The sequence below is a fragment of the Neoarius graeffei genome, chromosome 25 (genome assembly GCF_027579695.1).
Source record: "Neoarius graeffei isolate fNeoGra1 chromosome 25, fNeoGra1.pri, whole genome shotgun sequence".
Lineage (NCBI taxonomy): Eukaryota > Metazoa > Chordata > Actinopteri > Siluriformes > Ariidae > Neoarius > Neoarius graeffei.
This window is the reverse complement of record NC_083593.1, coordinates 38,566,446-38,582,808: the sequence shown is the minus strand read 5'-3', so window position 1 is coordinate 38,582,808 and position 16,363 is coordinate 38,566,446. Positions and strand designations below refer to the sequence as shown.

At 45.5% G+C, this 16,363-nt stretch overlaps 1 protein-coding gene across 4 annotated transcripts in view; it reads right to left on the bottom strand.

Annotated features, from left to right (window-relative positions):
* Positions 1-16,363, bottom strand: part of wrn (WRN RecQ like helicase) — a 138,438-nt gene that overhangs the window by 111,509 nt on the left and 10,566 nt on the right. For 2 of the 4 annotated variants that reach the window (XM_060908210.1, XM_060908211.1), the window contains exons 2-5: positions 11,808-11,926; positions 9,223-9,368; positions 8,995-9,143; positions 8,686-8,835 (exon numbers count right to left, since the gene is read on the bottom strand). The exons of 1 other annotated variant lie outside the window; for it this stretch is intronic. In XM_060908210.1, coding sequence (XP_060764193.1) covers positions 8,686-8,835; positions 8,995-9,143; positions 9,223-9,368; positions 11,808-11,926 — 564 coding nt within the window. The remainder of the gene's footprint in view (positions 1-8,685; positions 8,836-8,994; positions 9,144-9,222; positions 9,369-11,807; positions 11,927-16,363) is intronic. One more of the 4 variants, XM_060908212.1, reaches the window with a different exon arrangement.

The following is a 16,363-nucleotide window of genomic DNA, read 5'->3' as shown; positions in this document are numbered from 1 at the left end:
CCATTTATTATTGGTCTTAAGGGCCCCATACACGTTCAAAAAAGTCGTCAAAATTTTGTATCAAAATTTTGATATCAAAATTTTGATACAAAGTTTGATCGTGTGTAGGGTGTTTTGATGTCAAAAATTTGATGTCAAAATTTTGAACCCAAATTTTGACATATCAAATCACTTTGATATTTTTTGAAGAGTCGTCAAATTATTGATGCGTGTGTGGGGGGCTTTGTTTGTTGACGCTTCAGACAAAAGATGATGGCCTCGCAAGTTTCAATAACTATCTTTCCAATTGCTTGCGGAGAAGTTGCAGTCAGGAATTTCAAGTCTTCAAAAGAATTTCCAGATGCCAGGTACCTCAGTGTGATGGACAAGCGTTCACTTGGTGGTATAGATGAACGCAACACAGTGTCTTCTTTCAATATCAATGGCTTGACAAGGTCCAATAATTCATCGAAGGATGGGGCATCCATCCTAAGGAAATTACAGAAGTCCTCTGGTTCTTTGAGACGAAGTTCTCTGAGGAGGTTGACGTGACCGTACGTTCGCCGTTTCAACAACCAGTCTTTCGACCATTTCCGTCGAAGCCGAGGCGGTTCATTGTCCAAAGTGAACACAAGTACTACGGCCACTGCTGCGTCCATGTCAAAGTTTTTGACAATACTGAATTTTTGATAGAAAAAACATTGAATCGTGTGTGGACATTTTACATCAAAATTTTGCATCAAAATTTTGATATCAAAATTTTGATACAAAATTTTGACGACTTTTTTGAACGTGTATGGGGCCCTTTAGATTATATTCAGTTTCTGCCAAACAAGCAAGTATGTATGAGCTGTTACTATAGAAAAAATAGTATTCAAAGGACAGCATTAATATACAGTACCTTGAAAAAGTATTCATACCCCTTGAACTTTTTCACATTTTTCCACCTTACAACCATGAACTTAACAGTTTTTTACTGAGATTTTATGTGATCGACCAACACAGAGTAGCACATAATTGTGAAGTGAAACGAAAATGAAATGGTCTTCAAAATTTTAAACAAATAAAAATCTGAAAAATGTGGTGTGCATTAGTATTCAGCCCCCTGTACTCTGATACCTCTAAATACAATCCAGTGCAATCAATTGCCTTCAGAAGTCATCTAATTAGTTAATAGAGTCCTATTGTGTGTAATTTACTCTCAGCATAAATACACTTGTTCTGTGACTGCCTCAATGGTTTGTTAGAGAACACTGAAGAACAAGCAGCATCATGAAGACCAAAGAACTCACCAGACAGGTCAGGGATAAAGTTCTGGAGAAGTTTAAAGCAGGGTTACAGTAGGTTATAAAAAAAATATCCCAAGCTCTGAACATCTCAAGAAGCACTGGTTCAATCCATCATTCAAAAATGGAAAAAGTATGGCACAACTGCAAACCTACCAAGACATGGCCATCCACCTAAACTGACAGAGCGAGCAAGGAGAGCACTGGTCAAAGAAACAGCCAAGAGGCCCATGATCACTCTGGAGGAGCTGCAGAAATCCACAGCTCAGGTGGGAGAATCTGTGCACAGGACAACTATAAGTCGTACACGCCACAAATCTGGCCTTTTTGGAAGAGTGGCAAGAAGAAAGCCATTGTTGAAAGACAGGCAGAAGTAGTCCCGTTTGCAGTTTGCCAGAAGCCATGTAGGGGACACAGCAAACATGTGGAAGAAGGTGCTTTGGTCAGATGAGACCAAAGTTGAACTTTTTGGCCTAAATGCAAAGCGCCATGTGTGGCGGAAAACGCTGGTTACGAAATGTAACCATGGTTCTATGACTAAGTGGAAGACCGCCAGGGCGGTGCTAAAAGCACTAGCAGTGGAAGGATCTTTGCATCCGCGCGCTTCGAGAGTCGCATACAAAAGTTGTCATCTCATGACGTATAACGTGCCTGCCCATATAAGGCAACATCCCACGTCATTTGGCCTCAAGATCATTCTCACGCAATCCGAGTGACCAAAGACCCTGGCGGTCTTCCACTTAGTCACAGAACCATGGTTACATTCGTAACCAGCGTTCTATTTCCTTCACTCCAGACCGCCAGGGCGGTGCTAAAAGCACTAGTGGAAGATGAATACCAACCCAGTCATGAGGAATTCAGAAGAGCATCACCACCTTCTGGAAGAACAGCTGCACACAGCAATGGCATGGATGCAACATTTAGCCTGTAGTACCAGGCAAATGTACGGTACATGTGTTGGACCAAGTTGCAGCAGCACAAATGTCAGAGAGAGTGGTACACCCCAGAGAGCTGCCCATGACGTTGCCTGAGCACGCGTTGAATGGCAGCGGACAGGAGAGGGCACAGTACGTCCCATAGATTCATAGGCATGGGTGATTGCCTCCACAACCCAACGGGAGAGCCGCTGCTTGGACAGAGGCCTTCCTCTCGGAGCGCCACCAAAACATACAAACAATTGGTCTGTCATACGAAAGGCTGCCGTCCTATCAAAATAAAACCTCAGAGCCCTGACAGGGCACAACTCAGCATGCAAGTCCATCCTGTCCGCCGGTATAGCAGTCAGCAAAATCGGCTGGTTGCTAAACTGGGGAGATAAGACTTTTGGGAGGAAAGCTGGGTTAGGCCACAATGAAACACTGTCAAACATAGGGCCCCAACGAAGACAAACAGTACTCACTGAGAGAGCATGTAGCTCACTCACACGCCGGGCTGTTGTGACGGCAAGGAGAAAAGCTGTTTTAACAGATAGCCACTTAATGTCAGCTGCTGACAGGGGCTCATAAGGAGGCAAGCAAAGGGATTCAAGCACAGTGTTCAGATCCCATGATGGACTCTGCACAAAATGAGGAGGATTAAGACGAACTGCCCCTCTCAAAAAGGCTACCACCAGCCGGTGGGACCCAAGTGAAACACCTCCAACGTCTGAATGGTGGGCTGTTAGTGCTGCAACATACACCTTAAGTGTAGATGCAGCCCTGCCAAGCTCTAAAAGGTGCTACAGGAAATCTAAAATCTGTGGAACAGAGCAGCTTAGGGGGTCAATGTTGCGTTCTGCACACCAATCACAGAACACCTTCCACTTGCCTGCATACAAGCGTTGGGTAGATTCTGCACGTGCGTTCACCACAGTGTTCCTGGTCCCTTCTGAACACTCCAGTAGTAGCCCCGGGGCCCCAAGGGCCACACCCAGAGCTTCAGGCGTTCGGGACATGGGTGTTGAATCCTGCCCTCCATCTGCGTCAGCAAGTCGGGCCTGCTGGGCAGCTGACAAGGGGGTCCCAATAGTAGTGACAGCAGGAGCTGGAACCATGGCCTGGATGGCCAATGAGGAGCTATCAATAGCACATGGTGACCGTGATCGTGCACACGGCAGAGAGTCCTCCACAACAATGGTAGAGGGGGAAAGGCATAAAGGATGGCCCTCGGCCAGTCGTGGGCCAGAGCATCCTGGCCCAACGCTGCCGTTTCTTCTCCCAGGGAAAACCATGTCAGACAATGAGTTGTCTGACTGCTCACAAACAGGTCCACAGTTGCTCTCCCATAGGTTTTCCAGATCTGTTCCACCGTGTCTGGATGCAGTTTCCAATCCCTTTGAGACACCTTGCCGCATGACAGAGCATCTGCCACACTGTTTAGGCGTCCAGGTAGATAAGATGCCCTTATGGAAAGGAGGTTGTCCTGAGCCCATACTAGGAGACTGTGAGCCACCTGAAGCGCAGCTACAGACCTTGTGCCCCCCTGATGATTGATATAGAAAACATTTGCCACATTGTCTGTACGTACCAATACATGTTTGCCCCGCAGCACTTCCTGAAAGTGGCGCAACGTAAGAAACACCGCCATCAACTCCAGTGTGTTGATGTGGGACGTGCACCATGGAGCAGGCCAGGTGCCGTTCACACCTTGCCGACGCCAGATTCCACCCCAACCCATGAGGGAAGCATCTGTCCGAATAACCTCCCACCATCCCGGTGGGGGACCAAGTGGAACTCCACGAGTGAGAAAGTGTGCCTGGGACCAAGGTCTTAACGTGAGCATGCAACGGCGTGTTATTCTCACCCTCATGTGCCTGTCTCGCACTGGACACAGACGCAGTTGAAGAAGCCATCTCTGAAAAGCCCTTAGCCACAGAAGACCCAGAGGAATGACTACTGAGGCCGCTGTGAGTTTCCCCCAACAGCCGAAGGAGAGAAACGTAACGCCGAGTTCCCCCGACACGAAGGTGGTTCACACCAGTGAGAATTGAACTTATTCTGTCTGGCGTGGGACTGGCCAGCATAGTGTTCGAATCCAGGGCAAGGCCGATGAAACGTGTTGCCTGGACTGGGACCAGTTTGCACTTCCTCTGGCTCACCATGAACCCCAGAGCCGTAATGTGTAGTAGCAACCGGTGAGCATGTTCCCTGGCCTGTTAGGCAATGCCGCACAAAGAAGCCAGTCGTCCAAGTAAGGGAGCACTCTTATTCCCTCCTTCTGAAGGGGTTCTAGTGCTATTTGGACGCATTTCGAGAACACCCTTGGCACCAGAGAAAGTCCAAAGGGGAGAACTCTGAACTGAAAAATCTTTCCCATGAATGAAAAACGAAGGAAGCGCCTGTGGTCCACAGCAATGGGTATGTGAAAATAGGCGTCCTCGAGATCTATGGTCACAAACCAGTCCTGGTTTGTGACCGCTTGCAGTACATCTGTTGTTTGTAGCATTCAAAAAGGAAGCACCTTCAAGAAACGGTTTAACCTTCTTAAATCTAAAATCGGCCTGAACCCGCCATCTTTCTTTGGAACGAGAAAATAAACTGAAAAGAAACCCCCTGGGTGAACAATGGGGTCGACCATCTCTATGGCTTCTTTTTGAAGCAACAACTGAACTTCTCTCGACAAGGCTTCTGCCTGTCTTGGATTGGTTATAACTGTCTGCCTCACACCTGAATGCATTGGTGGCCGGTGGCGGAATTGCAGGCGGTACCCTTCTGAAAGGGTGGCGAGTAGCCATTGGTTGATTGTTATTTCGCACCAATGCACTAGCTGGCTGCCTGTAAAAACTCCTGCCACTGGCCCTGACCTGTCAGTGGTCCTGTCTATGTTTTTCGGAAGGGATGGGGCGACGACGGCAGGGAGGACCCGTCTGTCGAACAAGGCGAAAACTCACGTGTGGCTGAGTGCCACCCTGCCTAGCCGAGGGAGATGGGGGATTGGGGGTCTGCTGCTGGGGTCGATGGGGAGACCTTAGTGCAGCTCTAGGGGCCACATGCCTAAAGCGTGAGGCAGAAGGGTTTGGTGGAGCTCTGAAGGTGGGTGCTACGCCCACATGACAGGAGTGAGACTCTGTAACAGACACACGTCTGTCAAGAGCCTCTTGTGCTGCTGGCCCAAAGACCTGTCCAGGTGCCAGTGGGAGGTGCCTCAGGTTGTTCCTGCATACTTCTGGCAGAGGCGATTGAGCCAGCCACACTTGCCGACGGGCTTGCAGCAAGGTGCCCAAGGTAGTGCCACACTGGTTGGCAATGACACCCATAGCCTGCAGTGCAAGTTCCAGTACCTCAGCCGCCAGTGGGTCTGCCGATGATGTGTTGAGTGTCGAGTGCAGCATAACAAGCATGTGTGCCAGCGAGTTAGACACCCTGCCAAGAAAGGCAGTAGAGTTGTAAGCACGAGAAAGTAGCTCGTCTGTGCGGCGGCACTCAGCGTTAGGGCAACGCACCTGCTCCCGAAGTGCTTCATCGGGAGACACAATGAGCGAAGCAATGCTTGATTCGACTGCTGGCATGCTACCCAAGCCAACAGCACCGGGGTCCTGCATCGCCGCAAGCATGCGAGACATCTGGTCTGGACGGGCAGGTTTCGTAGCAGCCTCCAGGGCAGAGACCACCACAGAAGTAAAGTCACGACACTGTGGAATTACCAGAGAGGCACGCTGAACACGGCGCAGGAACATGTTCTCAGATCCGGTAGGAGCCACTGCGGTGTCCAACTGCAAACGTGCAAGCAAAGCCTTCAGTGTGGCCTCCACCAAACCCACCACTGAGGCAGACTCCCCAGATCGCCCAGAGGTAACATCACTGCCCGAATCACGGGGCTCAACACCTGGCAGGACTTCGCTTGGTGGCTGCGCCGAGGAAGAAGGCTGACTGAAAAAGACGTCTGAGGCAGCCACAGACATCACTTCCTCTTGGTCAGGTGGCTGAGAACATGAGCCAACGGGCGACAAGGAGGCAGGCGGTGCAGGCTGTTCCTCTACAGTACCTACCTGTGCCCCTGCTGTAAGGGGGGGGGGAGGGCCTTGCAAGCAGAGGCAGCAGACGCTCCACTGTAGATGAGAGCAGTTCCACTTTACGCTCCAACTCCGAAGACTTAGATTTTTTGTGCTGTTTTGCATGCACTGGTGGTGAAAGCTTACGCTTACGCTGTGTCTGAGAATCCGAGAGCAGAAAACTGCTAGACGCACGTTCCACACCAGCCAATCCCGCCTGTCTAACAGTAAGCGGTATTAACGCACAGGAAGGGTATGGATCAGACATTGCCTCCCTTAGATGTTGCATGCCAAGGCACTCTGCGCAGCGATCATGTGCATCCAGCACCTCCATTAGATTGGGGCAAGTGGAACACCTCACTGAATCCATCTCAGTGTCTACTCACCCGCGATTTTTTTTAGAAAAGAAGCAAGGTGTAGCGCTGCTTGCTAGCCTGGCAACTAAGGCTAGCGAGTTCACGAGTGCAACTTTACCGCTACAGACAACGATTTACTAGCAACCAGAAAACCGATGCTCACGTAAAGTTGTAAGTACACATTAACGTTATTGGCAACCAATTCGCTAACTCGCTCAACACTGACAAACCTGCCGGCAACCGAGCAGTTTGTGACAAGACCGATATAATAACCGCCCCTGAAAACTTGGCAGCCAAGATTCAGTGACTATCGATGCATAAAACAAGTTACCTTAGCGACCAAACAGCTCACGTGGAGTTGAGTCCCACTGAAGTCCTCTTCAGTCACGAGCTGCACTGTAGATTGTCGCAGGTATTCCCACAGTTAACACAATTCCAACAGAAAAGATGCGATTCCAACACGAGAAAAAAGAAGAAGAGGCCAAATGACGTGGGATGTTTCCTTATATAGGCAGGAACGTCATGCGTCATGAGATGACAACTTTTGTATGCGACTCTCAAAACGCGTGGATGCAAAGATCCTTCCACTACTAGTGCTTTTAGCACCGCCCTGGCGGTCTGGAGTGAAGGAAATAGAACTAACACTGCTCATCACCCTGCACACACCATCCCCACTGTGAAACATGGTGGTGGCAGCATCATGCTATGGGGATGCTTTTCTTCAGCAGGGACAGGGAAGCTGGTCAGAGTTGATGGGAAGATGGATGGAGCTAAATACAGGGCAATCCTGGAAGAAAACCTGTTGCAGTCTGCAAAAGACTTGAGACTGGGAAGGAGATTCACCTTCCAGCAAGACAATGACCCTAAACATACAGCCAGAGCTACAATGGAATGGTTTAGATCAAAGAGTATTCATGTGTTAGAATGGCCCAGTCAAAGTCCAGACCTAAATCCCATTGAGCATCTGTGGCAAGACTTGAAAATTGCTGTTCGCAGACGCTCTCCATCCAATCTGGCTGAGCTTGAGCTATTTTGCAAAGAAGAATGGGCAAAAATTTCAGTGTCTAGATGTGCAAAGCTGGTGGAGACATACCACAAAAGACTTGCAGCTGTAATTGCAGCAAAAGGTGGCTCTACAAAGTATTGATGCAGGGGGGCTGAATACTAATGCACATCACATTTTTCAGATTTTTGTTTAAAATTTTGAAGACCATTTAGTATCATTTTCGTTTCACTTCACAATTATGTGCTACTCTGTGTTGGTCTATCATAAAATCTCAATAAAAAAAAACTTAAGTTTGTGGTTGTAAGGTGGAAAAATGTGAAAAAGTTCAAGGGGTACGAATACTTTTTCAAGGCACTGTATAACCAAGTCAGCTCTACAAAACCCACAACAACCAAAACACACACCTTCTGACCAATCAGATTTGAGAGTTCAACCTGCAAAATACCTCTTCTGTAAGCTGGTGTCCAAGGAAATTTAAATGAGTATAAACAAAGCATGCATTCACTGCCCTCAGAGATTCGACTTTTCCATGAAAATGATTTGTATAAAATAAACGTTACAAACAAACAGTCATTAAAATCCTCCACTTAAACGATAACAAAAAAAACTATATTTCTCTCACTCTCCCAAAAAAATGTAAATAAAATAAAGAGACCAAAAGTATGTGGACACCTGACGATCACACCCATACGTGAGCCTTCCCTGAACTGTTGCCACAAACTTCGAAGCACACGATTGTATAGAATGCCTTTGCAAGCCGCAGCATTGCATTTTCTCTTCATTGGAACGAAAAGGCCTGTGTCCCACTCAAGTGGCCCGAGTCCCAGGCCTTCTCACGTGGTAGGAGTGCTAATGCTCACTAATGCTCTTGTGGCTGAATGAGCACCAACCCCCCAGAACTATGCTCTAAAATCTAGTGGAAAGCCTTCCCAGAAGAGTGACGGTTTTTATAAGGGGAACAAAATCTGGAATCTGATGTTCAAAAAGCACATATGGGTGCGATGATGAGGTGGCCACAAACTTCTGAATTAATGGACTACTAAATATTTTAAATTATATAAATTAGCAATTGCAGAGTGTCACACTCACATAGGCGTCTGTTGCAGCATATCGTTTTTGCTCTTCTGTGAGTCCAAAGTCATCCCAGTGGCTACAGCGCACATCCTTGTCTTTAAAGAGCCGGTTTTTGAACAAGTGCTTGACCAGCCCATCCAAGCTCCATTTCTCAACACAGTTCAGCTAATTTTAGAGAAAGAGTCAGAAAAAAGGATACACAGAATCTTGGTGTTCTCTGGTGCATCAACAATACTGTCTCTGTCCAGGTTTTTCTTTGCCATTTTAAGAATTGAAAAATGATTTAGCATTGACATCGAGTATGTAAAAACAAAAACGGCTTACTTTCTCATTTGCCAAATCAGAGAGCTCTACAAAATTCTTCAGCTTAATTTCATAATCAGACAACAGCTTCCACTTATCTCCTTCGATGCCCACCCCAACCTTTTTGATATGCTCATCCTCCAGAAACATCTTTAGGCCAGGAGGGAATCCTGCAACAGCACAGAAATGCAAGTGGGAGGCTTCAAGAGCAATCCATGATTCATTTAGGACTGCAAGCAAGCAATTTACCTGACATGGACGAGATGTGAAAAAGGTAGCATTTCTCTTCCGAGGCGCAAAGCTGAACCAGAGCAACCTTCTTAGTTTTCTCCTTGGTGAAAGACGGAGGCCATTCTAAATCAAAGCCCACAGCCGAGCCAGGCATGAGGGAGGATCTGCATGGAGATCCAAGGCACAGAGCCACAACAGGATTATAACTACCTTGTATAGTAATATGCACAATTTCCATTAATTATATACCATATGTACATGCAGTTGTGGTCCGACGTTTTCATACACTCATTATGGACATGAACACCATAGCAATATTGGGCTTCCAATTATTTTTAAACGGTTCTTTTTCTGGGGAAGAATTATTGTACAACAGACATCGTTAATTAAAAAAAAAAAAAGAATTTGGTGAACATGTTTTAATTTTTGTTTTTAATATTTTGGGTTTTCTGAAATCGACAGTAAAAATTACGTATACACCCACTTACAGTAGATTATTAATTCAGTGGTGCTGAAAGATCCAAAAAATGTCTCAACTTGTCAAGGCCTTTTAACTTCTTGTTAATGATCACAAGTGACTACAACTGGTAGCTTCTCTGTGCCAACAAAGAGTTTGTTTGACAGCATTCACTGGATTGACCAACACACCGTACAATAGAAAAGTCCAAGGAGCTCAGTGCAGATCTGAAAAAGAGGACTGTAGATTTAGCCAAGTCAGGAATGTCTCATGAAGCCATTTCTAAACAACTGCAGATTCCAAGATTATCAGTTCAAACAACTGTACATAAGTACAAGTTATTAGAAGGTGTGGCCAGTTTGCCAAGGTCTGGAAGAAGACCCAAACTATCACCATCATCTAAGAGGAAATTGGTTGAGATGGTCAGGAACAACCCAGAGACCACCAAGGCACAGTCCTGCCATGAACTGGAAGCTGCTGGAACACTTTCTACAGTCAAGCAAGTTTTACATCACCATGGACTGAAAGGTCACCGTGTGAGAAGTCCCTGCTCCAAAATCGACAGCTTCAAGCCTGACTAAAGTTTGAAGCTGGCCGCATGGACAAAGAAAAAGCCTTCTGGAAGAAAGTTGGCCACAATGACAGAGGTATGTTTGGAGGAGTAAAAGTGAAGCATTCAAACTCAAGAACGCTGTATCAACTGTTAAGCATGGTGGTGGTAGCCTTATGCTTTGGGGCTGTTTTGCTGCCAGTGGAAGTGTATGGAAAAAAATGAAGGAGGAGGACTACCTCAGAATTCTTCAGCATAAAGTCAAACCATCAACTAGATGGTTGAAACTTGGACACAATAGCCCCCAAGCATAACTACGTCATCACTTGTTTACCGCAATGCATTGTGGGGGTCGGTAGTTGAGCGATATGATGGATGTCAAATTAATTTTACGAGTGCGATGTGAGACGAATGATTTTGCCGTGCTCGGTTGTGAAAGGCAATGAAATTGGTAGGTTTTTTGGGGGGGGACTTTTTCACCTTTATTGGATAGGACAGTGTAGAGACAGGAAACGAGCGGGAGAGAGAGAGACGGGGAGGGATCGGGAAATGACCTCGGGTCGGAATCGAACCCGGGTCCCCGGATTTATGGTATGGTATAAAGTTGATATTCTAGGTTTCACCTCCGACCCTTAAAGGCCAATTTATGCTGACAACCCAGTCCTTGCAGATGGCGTCGCAGACAGTGTCTGCGTAGCCCCCACCACCACCTTCACAGACGCTCTGCGCGCACCTCCCAAAAATTGTGACCACCGCAGCAGAAGCCTCGCAGACAGCGTCGCAGACAAGAGGGCTCTGATTGGTCCACTCTACATCCGCTGTACACGCACTTCCGTTTCCCTACTTTCCCGGTTTGGTTTGTTTTCATGACCGCCATTTTTAAAAACACGAGCGAAGATGGAGCAGCACGAAGAGCGGTTGATCGAGGAAGTGAGGAAGTACGTACATCTATACGACTCCAGTTCTAGTCATTATAAGTAACCGGAGGATAAACACTCCACTAACCACACCCACCAACTACTCCTAGCGATTTCGCGACTTCGCGCCCCCTTGCGTTGTGGCGGTGAATAACATCGCGCACACCTATTACTCCCCACTCAACGATAAATTACAACTGTCTGCGAAAAGCTATCTGCGAAAGCCTTGTCGCAAGAGCATGCAGAGGCCCTTACACATACACAAACACATATGGGGCTGTTCCTGTCAATAGGGACAGTTTTTACTTTAAAGTGACAATCCAGCAATATCTAAGTAGATCAATATCGGATAGAATCGTAACCTTATGAATCGGAATCGAATCGATCCAGGAAATCTGGATCGATTCCCAGCCCAAGGTGAAACTTAAGAGACGTTTAGGTATACTGGATGTACGTTTTTGACCCTGTATGTTTTATCATCATTCTGCCCTTAAAATTCAAAGAAAAATCACTGAAAGCCCAATATTGCCGTGACATTCGTGCCCATGATGAGTGCATGTTAACTTCTGACCACAACTGTATATAGCTTATATAGTGCCAGGATGTGATATAATGCCGTATTAAAATCAACCAAGCTTTCATGAATGATTAAGGCAGAGATATCGTTACCAAATATTACCTTAAATCCTCTGTTAAAAATGAGCAATCGTTTTTCTCCTGGCTGTATACAACTGTACCACCAAACTCCAGATAGGGAAGCTCATCCTCAATAATATTCTTTTTATAGATACTCTGTGACTGATAGAGAACAGAAAAATACAAGTCTAAATAACTCCCTTATTGTTTCCAATCAAATGATTCAGATAAAATAAAGCCATACTAAAAAGTCCTTGGAAGTGTCCACACTTGCATGCAGCCTGGAAGTATGTAAATGTTTAAGCTTTGTTATAAACATATTTTCCTAAGTATGTAAAGCAGTTGAATGTAATACCATGCAAATTTGCTCGGACTCATTTGGTTAAGCCAAGATGCCTTTTCATTGACAAAAACAAAAACTTTGACAGTAAAAGCGAAAGCAAAAAAGAGTTGCTGAAAAACATGCCGACAAGTGTGCGTGCATGTACGTACACAACCGGTCAAAAAAGTTTGGACACATTACTAGAAATGAGTCAGTCAGTGTGTCCAAATTTTTGACTGATCCTGTATATGCACATTTGTGAAAGGCCAGAATGTTCTTCATGCCATATTTAGAATGGAGTGCTTCTTTAATTAAACTTTGTATATCTTGTATATGACAATTAATTTTTACTACATCTACTATTATTAGTGGAGTTACTATTGAGGGTACAGTCCAGAAAGTAACACAACATTCACTGAAACTCCAAAATAATAGCATTTTAATACAAAGCTTCTTCTACGTGATTATTTTTATGCATGTATCAATTCATTCGTTCATCCTTAGTGATTACACTGCGCTGGATCCAGAGCCTCTTCCAGGAACACTGGGTATTAGGAAGGACTACATCCTAGATGGGACACCAGTTCATCTCAGAACATCATTCACATGATGATGTTCGTCCATCGTAGTCGATGATGACCTTGACTTCAGTCGCCCTTGCGAGTTCGGGTGTGGCTAATGAGACCAATCCTGGCGCGGAAACATCGGCCGCAGACGATGCACTTAAGGCCGGGTGGTGGTTGTGCAGATGATTTTTCCTCCCTCGCCTTTCATGTAGGGCTGCACGATTATGGAAAAAATGATAATCACGATTATCTTGATCAAAATTGTAATCGCGATTATTAATCACGATTATTCTTGATGTTAGGGAAATCACTTAAATTTTATTTCACTATATTCAAACAAACAATATGAACAGCTTTCAGTGCAGAATGAAATTTAAAAGAGAAATTCTGATTTCCAAATGACAAATAAATGAAATTTATCCAAGAAATTACCAAAGGATGAAGGAACTGAAAACTCAATTGCAACAATTACATAGCATTATACTGAGGCCTACAAGTTTTTAGCTAGAAAGACCAGCCTATCAACATGCTCTGGCTTTAAACATGAGCGAAGGCAGGTCACAACATTGCCTCCAGTGCTAAATAGTCTGTTGTTCCGACATAGTTAGCTTTTCTCTCTCACCTCAATCTGCTACCTACTCTCACGCTATCACCCCTTGAAGAAGATACCGCTGCACTGAAGCTCTGCGCACTTGGCCAGTGTTGCCAGATGCTGCTGACGTTTTCCAGCCCAAAATATGTTCAAAACCCGCCAAAATGCACTTAAAACCGCCCAATCTGGCAACACTGCACTTGGCTTGCTTGCTTATTTAGGCGGAGTAATGAAACCTTACATGCGTCGGTTCGCCCCCTAATGGTTTGGCGGAGTATTGGTCAAAAAGTGCTTGATCAGATATACAGCAGAGCTCGCATTTTAAATGGAAATAAATCGCGATTTTCATTTAATTTAATCGTGGCAGCCAAAATCGCGATTTTCGATTAAATTCGATTAATTGTGCAGCCCTACTTTCGTGCCTCCCGCCTGCTGACAGCCAGGATACTGCGGCGATGCTCAGCAAGCCCGGCACCCTGGTAGACCAGTCCGCGCCACAGGAGTAGGTCGGAGGCAGCGTCTTCCCAGGTGTCCACAGGAATACTGAGGCTCTTCAGTGTAGCCTTAAGGTTGTCCTTGTAGCACAGCTTGGGACGTCCAACATGCCTTTTGCCCTCCGCTAGTTCCCCATACAGCAGGATTTTGGGTATGCATTGATCGTGCATGCGACAGACATGTCCTGCCCATCTAGCTTGGGCCTTCTCCAGGAGGGTATGTATGCTGGGCATATTTGCACAGGCAAGGACCTCTGTGTCAGGGATGTGATCCTACCATCGGATTCTCATCGGTCTGCGTAGACATGATGTGTGGAAGTGGTTCAGCTGTCGGGCATGCCTGCTGTATACCGTCCAGGACTCACAGGCATAGAGAAGTGTAGTGACAACTACAGCCTGATACACCTTGAGCTTTGTGCCGAGATTGATGCCCCTTCGCTCCCAGACAGTCCATCGGAGTCTCCCAAAGATGCTGCTGGCCTTGGGGATTCTGCAGTTCATCTGGGAGAGGCTACAGAGCCTCTCCCAGGAACACTGGGTATTAGAAAGGAATACATCCTAGATGGGACACCAGTTCATCTCAGAACATCATTCACATACCGCGTGGCCAATACCACGTGGTGAACCCAGAACCCTGGAGCTGTGAGGTGGCATTGCTACCCACGACTATTATATGTGTATCTTAGTTTCATACAGAAACATGTCACAGATGTTCTAAAATAAGAGAAGCAGCACGACACTGGAAACCCAAAACCAACACATACTTTAAACAAAAAGTAGACAATGTGCATTAATGACTCTTTAATTTCCCCTTACTCGGTCCTGAAACCTAAAACAGTACAGTCAACTGTACAGCTTTTCCCATTTTGCTTTACTGCGACTGCATAAGAACCGAACTACAGCTCGTTGCTAGCATGATAACATTATTAAATCTAATTTGGATTCCTGTAACAGGATCTTGAAGTTTTTTTTAAACAGCAGTGCCATTTTATTGCTTCACCTGTTTTAGCTGGAGGTGAAATCAAAAAAGCTGTGTGATTCCCAGCAGAGGACATTTAAGGTCAGTTTGCTTGTTTTAAAATCTTCTTCAAAAAGAACTTCAGGTTAACAAGTTATAATTTAGGCGTTAGTATAGGCCATCGTATGGGCTGAGTAAAATTAAGGATTAATTTCACGAGTTATTTTGAAGTTTGGAAAATTGCCCGAGTCACGAATTTCAAAACTTTGAAATCACGAGTGAAATTGATCCTTAATTTTACAAGGAACCATACGATTACTTGTTTACAACATATAGGGCCAAATTCATACTTCGGAAGCCATTCAAGTTCACAATATTTGTCATTCGCGTTTTCTGAACCAATCAGGGCGCGAGACTATCTTGCACGTTTGAATCAGTTTCTAAAGCGTCTTTCATCATGACACAAAAAAACTGCGATAGCACCTTGTCTAACTCACAGCATTCATATGCCACTAAAGAGTCGTTTATTTGTCTTTCTGCGGCCCATTTCTTAAACACGGAATGCCAAAAATGCGTACTTTTTTTGGTATTTTCATTTTCGCTTGCAGCTTTCAATTGGTTTTTCATCTCTTCCTCAAATATAGCGAAACACGGCATTGCTGAGTCATCAGAGTCAGCCATTTTGTTGACAAAATTTGCTAATTTTTGTAACCGTAACCAAGCAACGAACTAGCCAGTAGCATTTCAGAAATATGGCCCCGTGTTAAAGAAAAAAAAAAGCCCTCCTTGATTGACCAATCAGAATTGAGTAATTTGGCCCTATGTATTATAATCTGTTTAAAAATCCTACTGTTAAGCACAGAGGTGCCAAGTAAACCTGGATTATACGTCCAAACACACACACACACACACAAAGTACTGTGCAAAAGTCTTAGACACCCTATTTTTTTCTCCCACACAAACTTTGTTATAGATTTCTATTTTATGACTTCTACATTGGCGGCACGGTGGTGTAGTGGTTAGCGCTGTCGCCTCACAGCAAGAAGGTCCGGGTTCGAGCCCCGTGGCCGGCGAGGGCCTTTCTGTGCGGAGTCTGCATGTTCTCCCCGTGTCCGCGTGGGTTTCCTCCGGGTGCTCCGGTTTCCCCCACAGTCCAAAGACATGCAGGTTAGGTTAACTGGTGACTCTAAACTGACCGTAGGTGTGAATGAGAGTGTGAATGGTTGTCTGTGTCTATGTGTCAGCCCTGTGATGACCTGGCGACTTGTCCAGGGTGTACCCCGCCTTTCGCCTGTAGTCAGCTGGGATAGGCTCCAGCTTGCCTGCGACCCTGTAGAACAGGATAAAGCGGTTAGAGATAATGAGATGAGAGAGACTTCTACATTATTGAGTCAGTACAAAAACATTTTAGAGTCCAAACGTTCGTTTTCCAGCACAAAATTAAATGTTACGGGGAAAAAAATTTTGTATCTGAGCAGCATATTACACAAGATACCACTTTTCAGATTCAAAAAGAAAACATAATGAAGGCTGCTGGGTTTTGGTGCAAAATGAAGAAGCGAGTGTGACAGTCAAAGTGTCCAGAAGAACTGTGGCTGCTTCTGTAAGATGCTCAGTAAAACCTACAGCTCATTTCCTTATCAAACTGCACTCATTGTACCGGAGAC